This window comes from Schistocerca nitens, chromosome 4 (assembly GCF_023898315.1).
Source record: "Schistocerca nitens isolate TAMUIC-IGC-003100 chromosome 4, iqSchNite1.1, whole genome shotgun sequence".
Classification (NCBI taxonomy): domain Eukaryota; kingdom Metazoa; phylum Arthropoda; class Insecta; order Orthoptera; family Acrididae; genus Schistocerca; species Schistocerca nitens.
Window position 1 is genome coordinate 486957718 of NC_064617.1, and position 20637 is coordinate 486978354.

General features: G+C 41.8%; 1 protein-coding gene across 1 annotated transcript in view; it reads left to right on the top strand.

Moving 5' to 3' along the window:
• LOC126252378 (sodium channel protein Nach-like) overlaps positions 1 to 11973 on the top strand; it is a 169311-nt gene extending 157338 nt beyond the window's left edge. The window contains exon 9 of the mRNA XM_049953269.1: positions 11789 to 11973. Coding sequence (XP_049809226.1) covers positions 11789 to 11973 — 185 coding nt within the window. The remainder of the gene's footprint in view (positions 1 to 11788) is intronic.
• The last annotated feature ends 8664 nt before the right edge of the window (positions 11974 to 20637 follow it).

Below are 20637 nucleotides of genomic sequence, written 5' to 3' on the forward strand. Positions count from 1 at the left end.
CCACCACTTGAAGTATCAATAGTCTTTGGTTTAGAGATGAATGAAAAAAACTTGAAATTAACGATCCAATTTGAATTCCTACTGTGTCCAGACACTTACGAGTGGATTTACTCCGTTTGTTCAACACACTATAGTCTGATTAAAAGTACTTGGTAACTGACATTTCACACGTTGGAGCTGCCTTCCTCCAAGAGCAATCAACGTCACGTCCAAACTGTTCGCTGTTGACAAACTGTCGTTTGTGGTCTGTTCACTTCCACTGTTTGGCTACTGTTGTGTAAGGAGCATTCATATTTCGTAACAGTCGTGTGTGTGTGTGTGTGTGTGCGTGTAATTTTTCGTGAAATCCGAAGAAAAATGTTCAAATGTATTTAAAGTCTATGGGATTTAACTGCTGAGGTCATCCGTTCCCAGTCTTACACACTATTAATCAAAGTTTAACTTCCGCTAAGGACAACACACACACACACACGAACCTCCCGCGGGATCGGCTGTGCAATCCACGACATGGAGCCTTAGACTGCGCGGCCATTTCGCGCGGCTGTGAAGAAAAGAGGCAGACGCATGATTCGGGATACAAACACATCACGAAAGAAAAGAGACCAAGGAATTCCCTATAAAGGACTATTGTGACATCTGTTGTGCAATGTGTGGGAATACATTCACCGAGTTTACATGCGTTTCCAAAATCGAATTTCGTAAGCCGATGTCCCAGTTCCACTTTTGGTTGGTCAGGTAAACACTTCAAAATCGATTCTGGAAATCTGCTTTTATAAAGCCGTTTTGCAGTTCCGTATTGTTGCGAAACAGTCGATCAGAGAAGCCACATTCTGCGTCACTAAACTGTGTATGCGTTCTCACTTAGGAACCGCAAAGGCTGCTTGGGAATACGACCTGAAGTAAAAATACACGTTTTTCACACGAAAAAAAAGTTCTGAATTTGATTTTCACATGTTTAGTCAATAATTGTACTCATTAAATTTACACGATTTGGTGAAAGATGGTGGCGGACCCCCAAGAAAGAGCCAGCGGACCCCTAAGGGGTTCGCGGACCACGCGTTAGGAAGCCCTGCACTATGGCAAGGCCATTGCCTGTACAGCTGGTGGGGGACGCATAAACTGTTCTTTATTTGACTGTGCAACCTGTCCACGCCATGTACATTGTACTCCTGTGACGGTCGTATTATTTCTGCTCCACACTGCTGCTGGCTTGCCTGAAATTACGTATATAAATATGCAAGCAGGTTTAGGGGAGCCACTCAACACTAAACACAACACTGTCCTACGTCTGGTATGAACAATTACATTCTGAGACAATACGATAAACCCAGGTTGCACAGTTTACACACTAAGTCGTAAGTGTTGATGCCAATTAACATTCTTGATAATTTGATGAGAGGTCATAATTATCATTCCTTTATTATTGTGCAGTATTCTTGACGATGTTAATGTATGTCACTATTGTGCTTCACGCCGGCAAATGTATTTCACAGTCTTACTCTGGCCGAACCTTCGGTGACAGATACACAGGCAATGATTATCTGTCCACAATTATCACTTGGACGAGCGTACGCGTAACCAACACGACGCGGGTGGTTGTTGGTGAAGCGGAAGCCGAATGGTCGAGCGAAAGTTCTTAAGCTCGTCACTAACACGCAGATATCTGGTACCAGTCCTTCTTGACACTTGTAATAATACAGGGTGATTCAAAAAGAATACCACAACTTTAGGAATTTAAAACTCTGCAACGACAAAAGGCAGAGCTAAGCACTATCTGTCGGCGAATTAAGGGAGCTATAAAGTTTCATTTAATTGTACATTTGTTCGCTTGAGGCGCTGTTGACTAGGCGTCAGCGTCAGTTGATGCTAAGATGGCGACCGCTCAACAGAAAGCTTTTTGTGTTATTGAGTACAGCAGAAGTGAATCGACGACAGTTGTTCAGCGTGCATTTCGAACGAAGTATGGTGTTAAACCTCCTGATAGGTGGTGTATTAAACGTTGGTATAAACAGTTTACAGAGAATGGGTGTTTGTGCAAAGGGAAAAGTTCTGGACGGCCGAGAACGAGTGATGAAAATGTAGCACGCATCCAGCAAGCATTTGTTCGCAGCCCAGGAAAATCGACTCGCAGAGCTAGCAGAGAGCTGCAAATTCCACAATCAACTGTATGGAGAGTCCTACGAAAAAGGTTAGTTATGAAACCTGAACGTCAACTACTCGAGGCGATGGATCGGCCGCCAGGCAGCCCGTGACAGAGCACTTCATCACTGGCCTCCAAGAAGCCCTGATCTTACCCCCTGCGATTTTTTCTTATGGGGGTATGTTAAGGATATGGTGTTTCGGCCACCTCTCCCAGCCACCATTGATGATTTGAAACGAGAAATAACAGCAGCTATCCAAACTGTTACGCCTGATATGCTACAGAGAGTGTGGAACGAGTTGGAGTATCGGGTTGATATTGCTCGTGTGTCTGGAGGGGGCCATATTGAACATCTCTGAACTTGTTTTTGAGTGAAAAAAACCTTTTTAAATACTCTTTGTAATGATGTATAACAGAAGGTTATATTATGTTTCTTTCATTAAATACACATTTTTAAAGTTGTGGTATTCTTTTTGAATCACCCTGTATAATACTGTTCATAAAAGTTACAGTTCACAGTTCTCACTTGTACGAGCGTGCGCGTAACCGTCGCGACACGGTTGATTGTTGATGATGCGGAAACGCGTTGACGAAAAGAATGTTCTCACGCTCGCTACAAGTTACTGGCACTTGATGGCTCTGTTTTGTGGTAAACTATTTTACTGACTCACGTTAGTTTCATTCTGGAAGGGCGAACACGACGCGGATGTTTGATGTTGTATGGTACGCCACGCAAACAGGCGGACAGTCAAATACATTATCGGTGGCACTGCTCATACTTAATTACTTCTTTACGCACCTTTCACTGAATCCATTTCCATATCTCGTTACTTCACAATAGTAGTACTTGCAGCTACACTTCAACTTGCATAATAATGTCTTTCCCATGCAGGGCTACCCACAACACAACGTAGCAGATCCGTGCTCGTGCTCGACTCCGCAATGCAGTCGCTCCCAAAGATACTCCACAGCCAAGCCAGCGATATGACAATACGCTTACAGGGTGCGTCTATGGTCTTTAAGGTATGAAAGCGATCGGCTGGAGTATGCAACACATCTCATTCTGCTGCAGTTTGTACAAAGGAAAGAAAGTGTGCTTGCTCTTCCAGTGGAATAGTGGCAGTACACACATATATCTCTTGTTACCCATCGCACTCTCCAACATGTCAATTAATTATTCTTGCCACTGGCAGCACCAGAACTGTGCAACATTGAGTCGGCGTGGTACATACATGACGGGACTGCTTCTGCTCTGATGTGTACTGTCGCTAATATCCCTTGATGAGTTGCTACCCTATGTGTATGTAGTAAACAATACCGTCTCACGAGATGATATCTGAATACTAAACAAGGTGTCGCCATTACTAACACACTGCCTACGCTCGCCTACGGGATAACATAGTTATTAGAACACTGGATTCACATTCCGGTGGACTGGTGTTCGATTCCCAAACCAACCATCATATTTGCATTTTCTGTGGGTTATCTACACACGTCAGGCAAATGCCAGGATGGTTTGCTTGAAAAGAACAAGGCCGATTCCGTTCCCCATGATCCTCTCAATACGAGCTTGTGTTCCATTTCTAATGACGTCATTATTGACGGTACACTAAAACGTTACTCCCTCTTACCTCTATGAATGTCTCTACATACTACCTCAAAATTGCATTGAGGCAGAGGGGGCGGTGCGTTGCATAGAAATTGATGTACAAGACGAATTGGACGCTTGAATAAAAAAGTGCATCATGTCCAATTTATTCTTTTTCTAAGTTGTGCATTGCTTCTTGTAGCACAGACAGACATCCGCCAGTAAATAACCGGACAATGTACTGGGGTGTGCATTTTCCTCCCATCTGTTAACAGTCTGTGTGTTTCTACGAAGAGAAATCTCTTAGTTTAATATTACACTGAGCCATGTCCATCAAGCGTTGAATGTGATGGTCTGTGATTTGGAGTTCTATAGTTAAGAAGGTGATAAAATAAGTAAAAACACAAATGTAAGTGCTTGTTTATACAGAGCGAATCACCTAAAACTTGCATCGAAAATATTGCGAAAATGGAAAGTGCTGTTGATGTGCGGTTTTCACAGAATGGATTTGTAGTCTGGGGCTCTTGTTGTAGGCCAATCCACAGATTATAATAATGATTGAAAAGTGTATTTTTTGTGCAAACACGAACTTTTTAAGTGGAACAATGCCTATTGACATTAAAAAACTAATAGTAGGGTAAGTTAGAATGACACTGGTGTTTGTTGCAGGATTCTGGTGCGAGACCTTTATGACAAGTCCCCACACTGGCACTTGTGCAATACCGTTGGTAGCACATGCTAAAGAACACAAGTACATACACTGGTTATGTGGTTTCTGATCAGTAACGACACAACTGATCATCACAGGTTGTATTCAAAGTGACCACTGGCAGCGCCAACACGCGCTCCCAGTGTGGTATGGAACGACTGCTGTGCACATGCTAGCATTTCAGCGGAGACATCCAAACAGCCTGCAGTAATACAACGTTGCATATCATCTGGTGTAATTGGTTTTTCTTTGTAGAGAATATCTTTCAGCTTACCCCAAAAGCAAGGTCCACAGCGTCAAATTCGGAGAATGGGCTAGCCAGGGTACCGATCCTCTGTGTCCAGTCTAAGGATTTGGAAGCAGTTCGTGAAGACATGCTGTAGTACTTCGTGCACTGTGGGCTGTACAGCCATCATGTTAGCGCCACAAGTTCCTCGTAGTCGGCAGAGTAACGTCTTCTAGCATCAGTGAAAGATAGTCTGTTAGGAGACTGCGATACTTGTCCGCGTTCAGTATTCCATCTATAGAAAATGGGCCTGTAGGCTGATAGTTCACTATCCTAAACCGCACATTTACACTCCACGAACGTTCCACCTGACGAATCCAACGGCGATTCTCAACATACCAATAGTGCGTGTTTATACGGTTCATCTGGCCATGATGACAGTGCCGCTAAAGCAGAGTTATTAAACACGGTTTTCCGAAACTCCTTCACCAAAGAAGACGCAGTAAATATTCCTGAATTCCAATCAAGAACAACTGCCAAGATGAGAAACATAGAAGTAGATATCCTCGGAGTAACGAAGCAGCTTAAATCACTTAATAAAGGCAAGGCCTCCGGTTCAGATTGTATACCAGTCAGGTTTCTCTCAGAGAGTACTGATAAAATAGCTCCATATTTAGCAATCATATACAGCCACTCGCTCACAGAAAGATCCGTACCTAAAGACTGGAAAATTGCTCAAGTCAAACCAATACCCAAAAAGGGAAGTAGGAGTAATCCGCTGAATTACAGGCCTATATCACTAACGTCGATTTGCAGTAGGGTTTTGGAACATGTACTGTATTCGAACATTATGAAGTACCTCGAAGAAAACTATGTATTGACACACAGTGAGCTCGGTTTCAGAAAATTTCGTTCTTGTGAAACACAACTAGCTCTTTATACTCATGAAGTAATAAGTGCTATCGACAGGGGATGTCAAATTGATTCCACATTTTTAGATTTCCAAAAGGCTTTCGACACCGTTCCTCACAAGCGTCTTCTAACCAAACTGCGTGACTAAGGAATATCGCCTCAGTGGTGCCACTGGATTCGTGATTTCCTGTCAGAAAGGTCACAGCTCGTAGTAATAGACGGAACGTCATAGAGTAAAACAGAAGTAATATCCGGCGTTCTCCAAGGAAGTGTTATAGGCCCTCTGTTGTTCCTGATCTATATTAACGACATAGGAGACAATCTGAGTAGCCGTCTTAGATTGTTTGCAGATGATGCTGTCTAAAGTCGTCAGATGATCAAAACGACTCACAAAATGGTTTCGATAAGATATCTGTATGACGCAAAAAGTGGCAATTGACCCTGAATAAGGAAAAGTGTAAAGTTATTCACATGAGTACTAAAAGAAATTAGCTAAATTTCGATTAAGCAATAAATCACACAAATCTGAAGGCTGTAAATTCAACGAAATACTTAGGGATTACAATTACAAACAACCTAAATTGGAACGATCACATAGATAATATTTTGGGTAGAGCAAACCAAAAACTGCGATACATTGGCAGAACACTTAGAAGGTGCAACAGGTCTACTAAAGAGACTGCTTACACCACGCTTGTCCACCCTATTCTGGAGTACTGCTGTGCGGTGTGGGTTCCGCATCAGGTGTGACTGATGAATGACATTGAAAAAGTACAAAGAAGGGCAGCTCGTTTTGTATTTTCGCAAAATAGGCGAGATAGTGTCACAGATATGATATGTGAATTGGAGTGGCAATCACTAAAACAAAGGCGTTTTTCGTTGCGACGGGATCTTCTCCTGAAATTTCAATCACCAGTTTTCTCCTCCGACTGCGAAAACATTCTGTTTGCACCCACTTACATAGGGAGAAATGATCACACGATAAAATAAGAGAAATCAGGCCTCGCACAGGAAAATTTAAGTGCTCGTTTTTCCCGCGTGCCGTTCGAGAGTGTAACGATGGAGAGACAGCTTGAAGGTGGCTCATTGAACCCTCTGCCAGGCACTTTATTGTGAATAGCAGAGTAATCACGTGGATGTAGATGCACGTAGATGTAGATGATTGTAAACATGGCTTCATCACTAAACAAGACACATCTGGAGAATCCTGTCTTGATGACCATGTATAGAAGTTAATCGTTTCCATGCAGCACTTAATGAAGAGATGTAATAGAGATGGTACATATGTCGATGGAGAATACGTGTGACACATGCCTCTCTCATGCCACTTTCTCCTGTGATTGCAAGGGAGCTAACTTGCGGATCAATTGCAACAGTAGCAAGAACATTAATTTCCCCCTCCCCTGTCGTCAGTTGTTTCCCTTGGTTACGTTGTCTAGGTGTCACGCTACCTTCACGTAAGTGGTTGAAGAGTTTGATAAAGAACTAGCGAGATGGTTGAAGACTGTTGGAATATCCTGCCACATACACTGTACAAGAACGAATTGTATTCCTCCTACATTCTCTATACACCATGAGCATGTCGGCTTCTTCTGCATTAGTAAATCCCATTGTCCACTAACGAACTACTGCTTGGATTGTCACACACTAACTGAGTAAAAAGTCGCAGTCCACTCAAGGAATAAACAAGCACACTGAATGCAAACATAACAGCATCATACCTAGCAACTATGCACGCTGAATGGCACTAAATAGTGTAGGTGTGGGAACGTTTCAAAATACGATATCTCGTAAACGACTCGCACTAGTATCCTGCCACAAACACCACTGACATTATAATTTACCCTACTTTTAGTTTGTTGATGTCAATAGGCATTGTTCTATTTAAAAAGTGCATTTTTGTCAGTATTATTACAATCTGTTTATAGGATATCAAGACAAGACCCTGACTACCAATCCACTCCGTGAAAACAGCATATCAATAACACTTTCCATTTCTACAATATTTGTGGTGCAAGTTAAGTTTTAGGTAATTCACCATGTATATTCCAAGTTTTAAGGCTAAAATTTACGTGTAGTAGGATGTGACACACAAGGGTAATTCAGTTCAGATGGCTCTAAGCACGATCGGACTTAACATCTGAGGTCATCAGTCCCCTAGAACTACTGAAGCCTAACTAACCTAAGGACATCACACACATCCATGCCCGAGGCAGGATTCGAACCTGCGACCGTAGCAGTCCCGCGGTTCCGGACTGAAGCGCCTAGAACCGCACGGCCACCGCGGCCGGCCCGGCCGGCTCTCCAAGTAAGAGAACATAACCATTTCCAGTCAATGATCCGTTCAGTAGGACCAGAGGACTGAGTCTGTTCCATATAAATGTAGCCCACACCATTACGGAGCCACCATCAGCTTGCACAGTGCCTTGTTGAAAACTTACATCGATGCCTTCGTGGGGTCTAGGCCACGTTAGAACCCTACCATGAGCTCTTACCAGCTGAAATCGGGACATCTGACCAGACGACTGTTTTTCAGTCTCCTTGGGTCCGCCTGATTAGGTCATGAGCCCAGGAGAGGTGCTACAGGCGATGTCGTGCTGTTTGCAAAGGTACTCGCGTAGGTCGTCTGCTGCCATAGCCAAAAAAGTCAGATTTCGGCACGCTATCCTAATGGACATGTTCGTCGCACGTCCCACATTGATGCTGTTGCTATGTCACGCATTGTTGCTTGTCTGTTAGCACTGACAACTACACGCAAACGCTGCTGCTGTCGGTCGTTAAGTGAAGGCCGTCGTTCAATGCGTTGTCCATGGTGAGAGATAATGCCTGAAATTTGGTATTCTCGGCACACTTGACACTGTGGATCTTGGAATATTGAATTCTCTAACGATTCCAACTACCGTTCGACGTTCAGAGTCTGTTAATTCTTGTTGTGTGGCCATAATCACATCGGATCTTTTCATATGAAGCACCTGAGTTCAAATGATGGCTCCGCCAATGCACTGCTGTTTTATACTTTGTGTACGCCATACTGTCGCCATCCTAGTATGTGCATGTCGCCATACCATGGCCTTTGACACCTCGGTGTAAGGTATAGGAAGCCGGGGCACGTTTACGCTTGGGGTACGCTTTTGCAGAGCACTTTTCTCGGAAAGCAATCTTGCTTGAACGATACCGACAATGGAAGATTAATACTGCATGTACTGAGAGTTCTCACAAACTTCAGGCACTATAACTGAATGAACGTCTTAGATCGCAGAGCATAATATTTGTGTTTTTACGCAAAAATGGCAATAGGTCACAAAAAATGGCTCTGAGCACTATGGGACTCAACATCTGTGGTCATAAGTCCCCTAGAACTTAGAACTACTTAAACCTAACTAACCTAAGGACATCAAACACATCCATGCCCGAGGCAGGATTCGAACCTGCGACCGTAGCGGTCACGCGGTTCCAGACTGAAGCGCCTTTAACCGCACGGCCACACCGGCCGGCCAATAGGTCACGTTTACGCAGTTTCGTTGGGGCAAGTACGTACTTTTGTTAGAGCACGTTTCCGGGATATTCTGCATTTCCATCCTAACTAATAACTCAGTCAAGGGAACTATAAGACAACAGTAGTTGGAAACCCAATCTGAAAAAACTGAAGACACGGGAGAATAAAAAGTAGAAATTGCTAAAAAAATAAGCTATATGAAATTGATGAATTTCAACAGAACGAATTATTTATATGAGATCATGGTCTGATAACGGCAAGAAATGGCTAAAAACAAGAAACAAGGAAAAATGTGGATAGGCCTACTTGTGATGTCATCATTAGTGTTCCGCCCAAAGGCAGGTTTCCACATGGTAACTTTCCACGCTCTTGTTTCTTCTGCCATTCTGTTCAAATCCGCGTAATTCCCGCTTTCCTCTATGTCGCCTGTCATCGTGTATCTCCTCTTTCCTGTCAATCTCCTCTTTCCTCTCACTCTCCTCTTCTAGTCCTTTTAAAGCGTCTGTTAGCAACTAGTCTCGTCTCAACGAATGTCCCACACCGTTCTCCTTCCTTTCTCTTATAACCTGCAGCAGCCTGATGAAGAGGGTGCAAACTACGTTAGATTTACTGCGTGGAACGACGATTTAACCAACCGAAAGAAACAAGACTGGGTCCAGTGCCTTAGATGCAAAGATGGACTCAAGACATTTGTACCACAGAAAAACCTTGTTTCGTATGTGCACAAATTGCAACTCTGACAGTGACGAATAGGCCTTTGATTAACATTCAAACTTCTATGCAGGCCGTATTATGCTAACAGGTGGAAGTTCACCACAAAATTTTGTTACTGCCAGTGAAATTGTTGTGTTTAGCATGTTACTTGGTGTAACAAAGTCTAATTTTGTTTACTGCTATAAAAACATATTTTAAAAGTTTAGTAATGTTTTGTTTACTCATTCTTGAGCTCTATGATATGCGTAATAGGTGCGTAAACTGCCCCATACCAGAGGCACATTTACGCTCTCGACGTGAGGCTATATAAAACTGTTTTGCCCTCTTCAGGAGGAGGAGATCAGTGTTTAACGTCCCGTCGACAACGAGGTCATTAGAGACGGAGCGCAAGCTCGGGTTAGGGAAGGATGGGGAAGGAAATCGACCGTGCTCTTTCAAAGGAACCATCCCGGCATTTGCCTGAAGCGATTTAGGGAAATCACGGAAAACCTAAATCAGGATGGCCGGAGGCGGGATTGAACCGTCGTCCTCCCGAATGCGAGTCCAGTGTGCTAACCATTTTGCCCTCTTCAGTTTAGTGTTTACTCAGAAGTATATATAACAATTTATACTTTAATAACCATGTCATAAGATTAAACAATTGTAGTCACGATAAAAATCTAGCGAAAAAATTAAAAAAATTCCGAAAATAAATGTGCGTAAATGCCCCGCCTCCCCCCGGTTTCCCCTACTTTGTTCAAAAGTTCTTAGAGTGGAAATAACGTGAGCATTTTTCAGTTTTCCAGAAAATTCAGTTGTCCTACGATTACAGTCTGAATTTTTTCTCGCATAGCGATCACTGAATATTTCATAGTAACTGCAATTTTTTAATGTTTTGATGTTCTGTAGCTGAGTGGTCAGTAGGTATATCTACAATGCCGGGAACCTTGGTTCAGTCTCTGGTACTGCCAGCGATATTTCCTGGGCAGTAAGACTGGAACGAGGTGTACTCAGCCTCACGATGTCAATTGAGGAGCTACTCGAATGGTAAGGAGCGATTCCAAGGCCTGGAAAGCCGACAACGGCCGCGAGATCGGACTGCTGAGCCCATTCCTCTCCCCTCCATACTGCATCCGATGTCGCCATAAGGTAGAGGGTGACATGGCGGCCGCCGGGATTACGCGACCCTCTGGGCTTGATTGCGATGTTTAGGTTATTTACGATATTCTGACAAACGTAAAAAACCAGGCTTTCGTGTATGCTATTTGGATTACTTAGAAAATGGCTCTGAGCACTATGGGACTTAACATCTGAGGCCATCAGCCCATTAGAACTTAGAACTATTTAAACCTAACTAACATAAGGACACCACACACCTCCATGCCCGAGGCAGGATTCGAACCTGCGACCGTAGCGGTCGCGCGGTTCCAGACTGAAACGCCTAGAACCGCTCGGCCACAACAGCCTGCGGATTACTTAGAATATATAAGGAAAAGTATATGCGTATATTTTATTCGAAAGTCAGAAAATAGAGAAGACTCACGTTTTTACTCAAGCGTCCAATTTTTCACAGTTGTAGAACCATATTCATGATCATATCTGAACTACAAATCGAGAGGTGTGGGGTTCGAGTCCTTGTTGGTTCTGGGATTTTTCTCGTCACGTATAACTTTTTTCCCCTCTGGCAATGATATGAGAATTTGAAAAATGCCGCATTACACGATATTTCGAAGTTGACACTAAATCGTAGATTCCCTTATAACTGTATATTTAAGTCAGCTCAAAATCCGGAAGAAAGCGAAGATATATCACTTTCAAATCAACCTTACAGCGTACAAACTGTGTAACACGTGTATATCACTTGATGTATGTGAGATCGGTTCTTCCCACAATTTATTTTTTATTAATATTTGCTAGTGTATTATGACCATAATCCTTTTTTGTAAAATGTCACACATTTGTACATATTTAACTTGCTTTCGGTATCACTGAATCACTTAAGAGACTTCGTCTTTTGTCCACAGTGTCTTTAGGTGGTACAGCAGCCTTGTTCCTGGGTTGCAGTTTACTTAGCGCCGTGGAACTGGTCTACTTATTGACTCTTCGTCTCATTTTCTTGCGCGTTCAGACTGATGTCTCTGCGGAAAAAAGGAAAAGGAAGAAGAGGAGGCTCAAATGGCTCGAAAACATTACCAAGGAAATTTTGTGAGCTGAAGCTAGTAAATCTGGTCATGTAGTGACGAATCATGATGCACCTTTCCGATCTTGTAACATTTTAAATGTATAGACTAGTGTTTTATTTTCTCTTTGTTGTTCGAGGCAACTAATCGTAAGTGCTATGTTATGGCAGCTGCTGATCTAAATAATCGTAGATTTAACTCTATTTAGTATATTACAATGAAACTGAAACAGTTCTTTGCGTATGAATTTATGAATTCCTCTGGTTGCACCTTGCACTCTTCAGATACATAGACTCACTGACATTTCGGCAGAATCTGGGGTAAAAATATACCCCGAAACCAGCTTTACGAAAATCTGTTTTTTACAGTAACTGGCACTTGTTAATTTTTAATGACACAAATCACTAGGAATGTTTGCTCTACATCTCGGCCATTACCAGCTACAAGCACAATCTACACGACATGTTTTGCGTGGATCGCGCCACTGCACACCCCTTAGGTTGGCATGATGCTGTCAGCAACACAAGATGCGCTAGTGACTATTTCCCACATTCCTAAGAGGAATTTGCTCGTACAGCACGTATCGGGCAGCCAGTTACTATTTCAACACGCTTTGCCAAGAAAAGCTTAGGGTTCGTGTGAAATATCTTGAAAACCTATGAACTAACCATTATTGTTCTCTTGTTCTTATTTTGTCGAGTAACGAAAATAGTGACAACAAATGTTTATTGAACAGCAATATCAGTAGAGAAGGAAATGTCTTTTCCTCAAAGCGATTAAATCTTAATAGTTTATTATATTGGTGATTTTGTTTATTTACGTACTAGTTTTCTGACCGCAACTTCGACAGCCTAGGCGTATGTCACATATATTTCACGCGTGCCTATTTGTTTATCTCCATAGAGGACATTAAATATATCTGTTGTACTCAGCCGTGTGACATTACCTTCAGCGCTGAAACACGCTGCCAAAATTATTGGATCACTGCAGTGCTCATTCTCACGAAATGCTTCACGCATTGAACAACATAAATAGGAGACAGAGTGCGTTTCATCCCTCTAAAGTGTTCCAAGTTTACTAAATACAGAAAAGAAGCACCAACAGTTCGTTTTCAACATCTTTGCATGTCACTCATTCTCGTACCCGCCCACATCCTTAGAGACAGTAGGGATGTCTTACTCACACAGTACTTTTGTACACAGAATGGGTCATATTTGTATATTCCAAATTTATTTGAAATTACTCCAGGCGTTCCTGTGTTGTACTTTAATGTGACACCTTTTCTTACAGTCACAGTAATTTTTTCCAGATACGAAGTGATACTTATGTCAAGATTTGTAGAAATTACTTAAAAGATGCTGTGTGTGCACTCCGAGCCCTACCCCTAGAGGTGACAATTGATCAAAACTGTCATCGATGAGGTTAGTAACCCTGAAAACTAAGAAATCGATAATAACATAGGTTGTTACGGAATCTTTTTAATGCCATGGCTTGTCGCCTCCAGCGCTAGGGGTGCTTTGGTATATTACCCCCCTACCTTAGTATTTTTATACAAGTAAAGAGTAATTTACAAATAAAATTTGGTTGAAATTATTTCAGACGTTTCTGAATTACGCTTATACGTCACCCCCTGTTCACTCCCACGCCTGCGGGATGGGGTAGGTGTCTCTTACCCCCATAAAGCTTCTTTCCGAACTGTGATAAACCAAGTTTTGTTGAAATCAGGCTAGTGCTTTAGAGGGAGATGTGAATCGTATATACATATAATGATTTTTATAAATGTGTGTATTTTTGTTTCAATGCGCCTCTAAGTCTACCTACGATACTTTGGGATGGAAGATATTCCCTGACTCAGAACTGCTAAAAGAAAAAAAAATTGTATCTGTGTCCAACATAAAGAACCAAAGACAGTTCGTTAACCCCGCACTCGATGTAATCTTTTCACAGCTTACTCGTGGAGTATCTTTGGTAGGAGGGAGGCAAAGTGGTAATTATGTATTATAATTTCTCGTTTTACAAAACCGAATGTGATGGCGCACTGGTCAAGACACTAGACTCATTTTGAAGAACGGACATTCATATCCCTGTTCTGCTATCCAGATATATATGTTTTCGATGGGTGTCCTAAATCGCTTAAAGTAGATGCCAGGGGGGATCCTTTGAAAGACTGTGGGCGATTTCTTTTCTTATCGTTCTCTAATGTGATCCTGTGCTACGTCTCCGATGACCGAGACGTTTACGTGAAGCTAAACCACAATCGCCTCTTATTTTTCTTCATTTTTCGTCTTGGCCATTCACATACAGTGTAGGAAACAACATGCACAGAGTCTAACATGCGATTCTTTTCCATTCGTGGATTTTTATGACACTATCAAATTTATAGGTTGAAATCTGCATTTGATAATATGTTTGTTAAATGAAGCATGCTATTAATTATATGTAAACAATTTTCGAAACTTAAAGGTCATTTGAAGATAGGATTATATTGCACTAACAAGCTCTCAAAGCAGATAATGGTTCTGCAATAAATTAACCTTAGTAATGACTGGTTGCTGGATTTTTCTCCTGAACTTAAATGCCTGTTTCACATATCTGTTAAGACTGCATCTCTGATAAGATTGCACTGCACCCGTCGGAACGGTGGACCAAGGAATTTCCCAATTCTTAGCTTGGTTATACTGAAATAAAATGTGGAGTTACAACATAAGAACGACTGCCTTATGAGCAAAGTTTTCTGTATTATTGAAAGGTATATCAAAGTACGAATGTAAAATCGAAAAAAAAAACAGTTTTTTGTTAGGATTTACTGATCTGTTATTGTAAAACAATGATAAAAATAAGAAATTGGAAATAAATTATATTCATTTATCTATTTACACGACAACCATGAATCCTCATTGTCCAGAACTTCTATGGTTCGAGGAATTTGGGAATCATTCTTAGTAGTGGGCTAAAGAAAGTTGCAGCGCACTTTTGATACCAAATTAATTAGTGAATTAATTAATGTAAGAATTAATTAACACCCACCCATGATGACTTCATGTGTTTTCCCCAGCTGGCATATGAGTTCGCCTCAGGGAACTCGCTGTCCCTCCCCTCCCCCATCCTGCTCTTCCACTCCCTCTTCCCTTCCCTCTTCCATCCCTCTATATTATTAAGTACACTACCACAGTAGTTTCCTACACGAGACACTGTAGTAATCCAGAACCCCCGAAGTATTGTATCTGTCAGCAGCCGCAGCCACTTAAATTCCAGCGACAGTATCAGCAGCGGTAGCAGCAGCAGAAAACACCTTCACAAGGACAGCCTGCCATGTAAGTTAATTGTTCTATCCATTCAATATACCTGTGTGCCTGTAACTTTGATATCCCTCACAACAACTGTTTCAGTCGTCGTCGGTAGTGCCACACCTCCGTATTACCGACCTTTTGAACGGTTTGTTGCTGTGATTTTAGTGCGTGACGAATTTTGTTTTCCATAGCTGATATTATAGTTATTTTTGTTTCTTGTCGTTGTAGCCATCACCCCTGAGATGCTGACCGAGGTAGGTCCCTGAGAGATTATTGCAGCAACAGCCTCCAGCAATAATAATCGAGTCGGCACAGCAAGAATATAAGTGCATTTTTTTTTTTTTGGAACTTGTAGCTCTTACAGAATTTTTTTTTTTTTTTTCACTTCATGTACTGTGATTCTAATGATGAGGGCTGGGGAATGCATATACATTTATTTTTCGTATCGTGTTGTATTCAGTCGTCTGACACACATTCTTTGCTTGTCCAGGCGTTTCTATGGACGAGAAATATGACGCAGGGATATGTGTCGAATCTGAGAGCCAAGAGTCACTGACTTGGTCTTGCCAGTAACAAAGTACGGTTTTACGGTTTTCAAATTCAGTGTGTGTTTGTGTGTGCGTGTGTTTCAAATATAAGTAATTTCAGTCAACTAGAGAATACGATTTTCTGCTTATATTTTAGTGATACCCGTGGTCTAGGGTTATCGTCTCTGAGTAGTAATCAAAAAACTTTCTCGGTCCCATGTTTGAAACCACTTAAATTTTGATTTATAATCAGCATTGGAAGCCGAAGACTTTCGGCATAATTAGTCACCCTCTTTCTTCCAGGGGCCTTGTCAAAGACGGCAGATGAGTGGACAGAGGTCCAGGGCACTCTCTTGTCCTTGGGGTGGGAAACCCTCTAAAGCCGGAAGAACCAACTATGATCAATAGCATGAGAATACAGAAGGCAATGGAAACAACTGCATTAAAGACACATAACGTGTATCCATAGGACAAGTGGCCTGTAATTGAAAAAGTTTCATGATGATCTCTCCACTGGGAAAAGATTCCGAAATAGTCCCCCATTCGGATCTCCGGGAGGGGACGGTCAAGGAGGAGGTGACCATGAGGAAAAGACTAAATAACCAACGATAGGACAACGTTCCATGAGTTGGGGTGTGGAATGTCAGAAGCTTGGACAAGATAGGGAAGCTAGAAAATATTAAAAGGGAAATGCAAAGGCTCGATCTAGATATAATAGGGGTCAGTGGAGTGAAATGGGAAGAAGACAAAGATTTCTGGCCAGATGATTAGAGGGTAACACCAACACCATCAGAAAATGGTATACGGGAGTAGAATACGTTATGAACAGGAAGGTAGGGTAGAGAGTGTGTTCCTGTGAACAGTTTAGTGATATAGTTGTTCTTACCAGAATCGACAGCAAACCAACACCACAACGATAGTTCAGGTATACATACCGACGTTGCAAGCTGAAGATGAAGAGACAGAGACAGTATATGAGGATAGTGCAAGGGTAATGCAATATATAAAGGGAGATGAAAATCTAATAGCCATGGATGACTGGGATGCAGTTGTAGGGGAAGGAGTAGAGGAAAAGGTTACAGGAGAATATGGGCTTGGGACAAGGAATTAGCGAGGAGAATGACTAATTGAGTTCTGTAATAAATTTCAGCTAGTAATAGCGAATACTCTGTTCAAGAACCACAAGAGCCTCAAAGCCTCAGTGAACTTCCGATGACATCCACAAGGTCATTTATGTATATTGTGAATAGCAAAGGTCCTACGACACTCCCCTGCGGCACACCTGAAACCACTCTTACTTCGGAAGACTTCTCTCCATTGAGAATGACATGCTGCGTTCTGTTATCTAGGAACTCTTCAATCCAATCACACAATTGGTGTGATAGTCCATATGCTCTTACTTTGTTAATTAAACGACTGTGGGGAACTGTATCGAACGCCTTGCGGAAGTCAAGAAACACGGCATCTACCTGGGAACCCGTGTCTATGGCCCTCTGAGCCTCGTGGACGAATAGCGCGAGCTGGGTTTCACACGACCGTCTTTTTCGAAACCCATGCTGATTCCTACAGAGTAGATTTCTAGTCTCCAGAAAAGTCATTATACTCGAACATAATACGTGTTCCAAAATTCTACAACTGATCGACGTTAGAGATGTAGGTCTATAGTTCTGCACATCTGTTCGACGTCCCTTCTTGAAAACGGGGATGACCTGTGCCCTTTTACAATCCTTTGGAACGCTACTCTCTTCTAGAGACCTACGGTACACCGCTGCAAGAAGGGGGGCAAGTTCCTTCGCGTACTCTGTGTAAAATCGAACTGGTATCCCATCAGGACCAGCAGCCTTTCCTCTTTTGAGTGATTTGTTTTTCTATCCCTGTGTCATCTATTTCGATATCTACCATTTTGTCATTTGTGCGACAATCTAGAGAAGGAACTACAGTGCAGTCTTCCTCTGTGAAACAGCTTTGGAAAAAGACATTTAGTTTTTTGGCCTTTAATCTGTCATCCTCTGTTTCAGTACCATTTTGGTCACAGAGTGTCTGGACATTTTGTTTTGATCCACCTACTGTTTTGACATAAGACCAAAATTTCTTAGGATTTTCTGCCAAGTCAGTGCATAGAACTTTACTTTCGAATTCATTGAACGCCTCTCGCATAGCCCTCCTCACACTACATTTCGCTTCGCGTAATTTTTGTTTGTCTGCAAGGCTTTGGCTATGTTTATTGAAAGGTCTCTGTTGGATTCCTTTCATGTTTAATTTCTCAAATTTGTTGTCTTTTATGGAATAAATTCCTCTTCTAAATTTACTGTGGCGTTTCTGACTATCTGGGAGGAGACTGAGTAGTGGAACGTGTTACTTTTACACGTAAACAAGAACGATCTGTCACACTACTACACTTGAAAACACAGTTAATATGTAATTCATGTCACACAGTCTCATACGGAACCTACATCCGCTTTCTGTGATATACAGTATATGATAAGATACTGTCATCCCCCTTCCCTTCTGTGTGAGAGGATGAATGATCAAATGTGTTTGTAGTTGCATGCTTGAGGGTAGCAGACAAGGCTGTCTGCTAGAGAACAGTGGGACCAACGTCGGAACAGGTAGCTACGGTTCCTAAAAGCAAAGAGGTTTCTATTCTTAGTATGGTCCGGTCCGTCCCTTGTCATGTTGGTATAGGAAGCTGCCCCTCTGGCCCCTTCCGTTTGTCTTTGTGAGCGACCCTCAGGAAGCACGCTGGGCAGTAGGCAGTTGCAGTCTGGTAGTAGCAGAGTTGCAGTCCAGTAGTAGGCAGTTGCAGTCTGGCGGTGGCGAGCGTCTGAAATGGTAAGATCTCCGGCTAAGCACGTGTCTGCTAAGTCCGTAGGACAATGGATTTGTTAAGTTCAGCCTAACTGAGAATTTAATCACCTTTATTTCGGGTTAGCTCTAAAATAGCTAAGGTTATCTTAAATTGCAGCGTAGTGTAATTCTCGTGTGAAGTTCATATTATTTTCCGGTAGTTGCTTTGTGAGTAAAGTGGAACCACGTGTTGGTCAGTAACTCTAACTAAGATCAATCTTAAATGCGAATGCTTGTGTGATTATAACGTCTCGTCTTAACAATATTTTCAATATAGCAACTTTTCTTTATGTTCAACCCACGTGGGGTGTACTTTGCGAGACCAGTACCACGTGCTTATATAACTGTTTGACCCATCAGGTTAATAGTAAGACGTTAGTAACCAGTTCAAGGATTTTCTTTTGTCAATTGCTTTTCGATCGAATTTATTTTATTATCAAAATTACTGTGGAGTTATACGCTTTCTGTAAACCAAGTTGACCACGTGAAGCATGTGGTGTAATCATCAAAGTAGCCCTCAGCTATTCTTCTTGGGAAGATTTGACAAAGAGTTAATATGAATTTAGTATACCAGTGTGTGGTAATTACATGACGGACAGGATTGTGCTACGAACGTAATTTCTTTGACTGAAAATTTGAATCTGTTGGTTGTGGTTAACTTTCTCTTGCATGTGTTTCAATGTTCTTTGTGTGTTGTTTTATGAATGCAGTGTTGTATCCAGTCTCCCAATCTTGGCTCCATATTTTATGTGTTCCGTAAGATTCCAATCTCACATTTTCACAATCGTAAATAAGGCACCAGCTCAGTATAACTCACGTATAATATGCTGAAATTTCAATGATCAATCTTAAAAATAAATTTGCAAATATAAACTGATTTCTTTCTTTTTATTTAAATTCTCCCTTTTTATATATAGATATATTACCGGTTGTTGTATGACTGTAAAAGATTATAATCAATGTTAGTCTGATTGGTAATGTGGTAAACCTAGACTAGTTACCAGCAGAAACAGTTGCTTAGTAATGCAAGATTAACTTCCCCAGACAGCTCACAGCTTTCAACCCGCTTTCATTGGCTATTAGTAACGATTTCATACCAAAATTAAAGTTAAAACGTTACATTATGTTTGCTGTGAAGTTCCCTTTGCTTCCGCAGCAGTTTTCTAACTCGGTTGTTGTGCCGCGGTGGCTCTTTTCCATCTCTTACGATCTTGCTTGGCACATACTCATCTAAAGCATATTGTACGATGGTTTTGAAATTTGTCCACTGATCCTCAACACTATCTGTACTTGAGACAAAACTTTCGTGTTGAGCCGTCAGGTACTCTGTAATCTGCTTTTTGTCACTTTTGCTAAACAGAAAAATCTTCCTACCTTTTTTAATATTTTTATTTACGGCTGAAATCATCGATGCAGTAACCGCCTTATGATCACTGATTCCCTGTTCTGCGTCAACTGTTTCAAATAGTTCGGGTCTGTTTGTCACCAGAAGGTCTAATATGTTATCGCCATGAGTCGGTTCTCTGTTTAACTGCTTAAGGTGGTTTTCAGATAAAGCGCTTAAAAAAATTTCACTGGATTCTTTGTCCCTGCCACCCGTTATGAACGTTTGAGTCTCCCAGTATATATCCGGCAAATTGAAATCTCCACCCAGAACTATAACATGGTGGGGAAATCTACTCGAAATATTTTCCAAATTATCCTTCAGGTGCTCAGCCACAACAGGTGCTGAGCCAGGGGGCCTATAGAGACATACAATTACCATGTCCGAGCCTGCTTTAACCGTGACCTTCACCCAAATTATTTCAGATTTAGGATCTCCGCCAATTTCCTTCGATACTATTGCACTTCTTATCGCTATAAACACGCCTCCCCCTTGACTGTCCAGCCTGTCTCTGCGGTATACATTCCAATCTGAGTTTAGGATTTAATTACTGTTTACGTCTGGTTTCAGCCAACTTTCTGCCTCAAGTACTATATGGGCATTGTGACCGTTTATTAATGAGAGCAGTTCTGGGACCTTTCTATA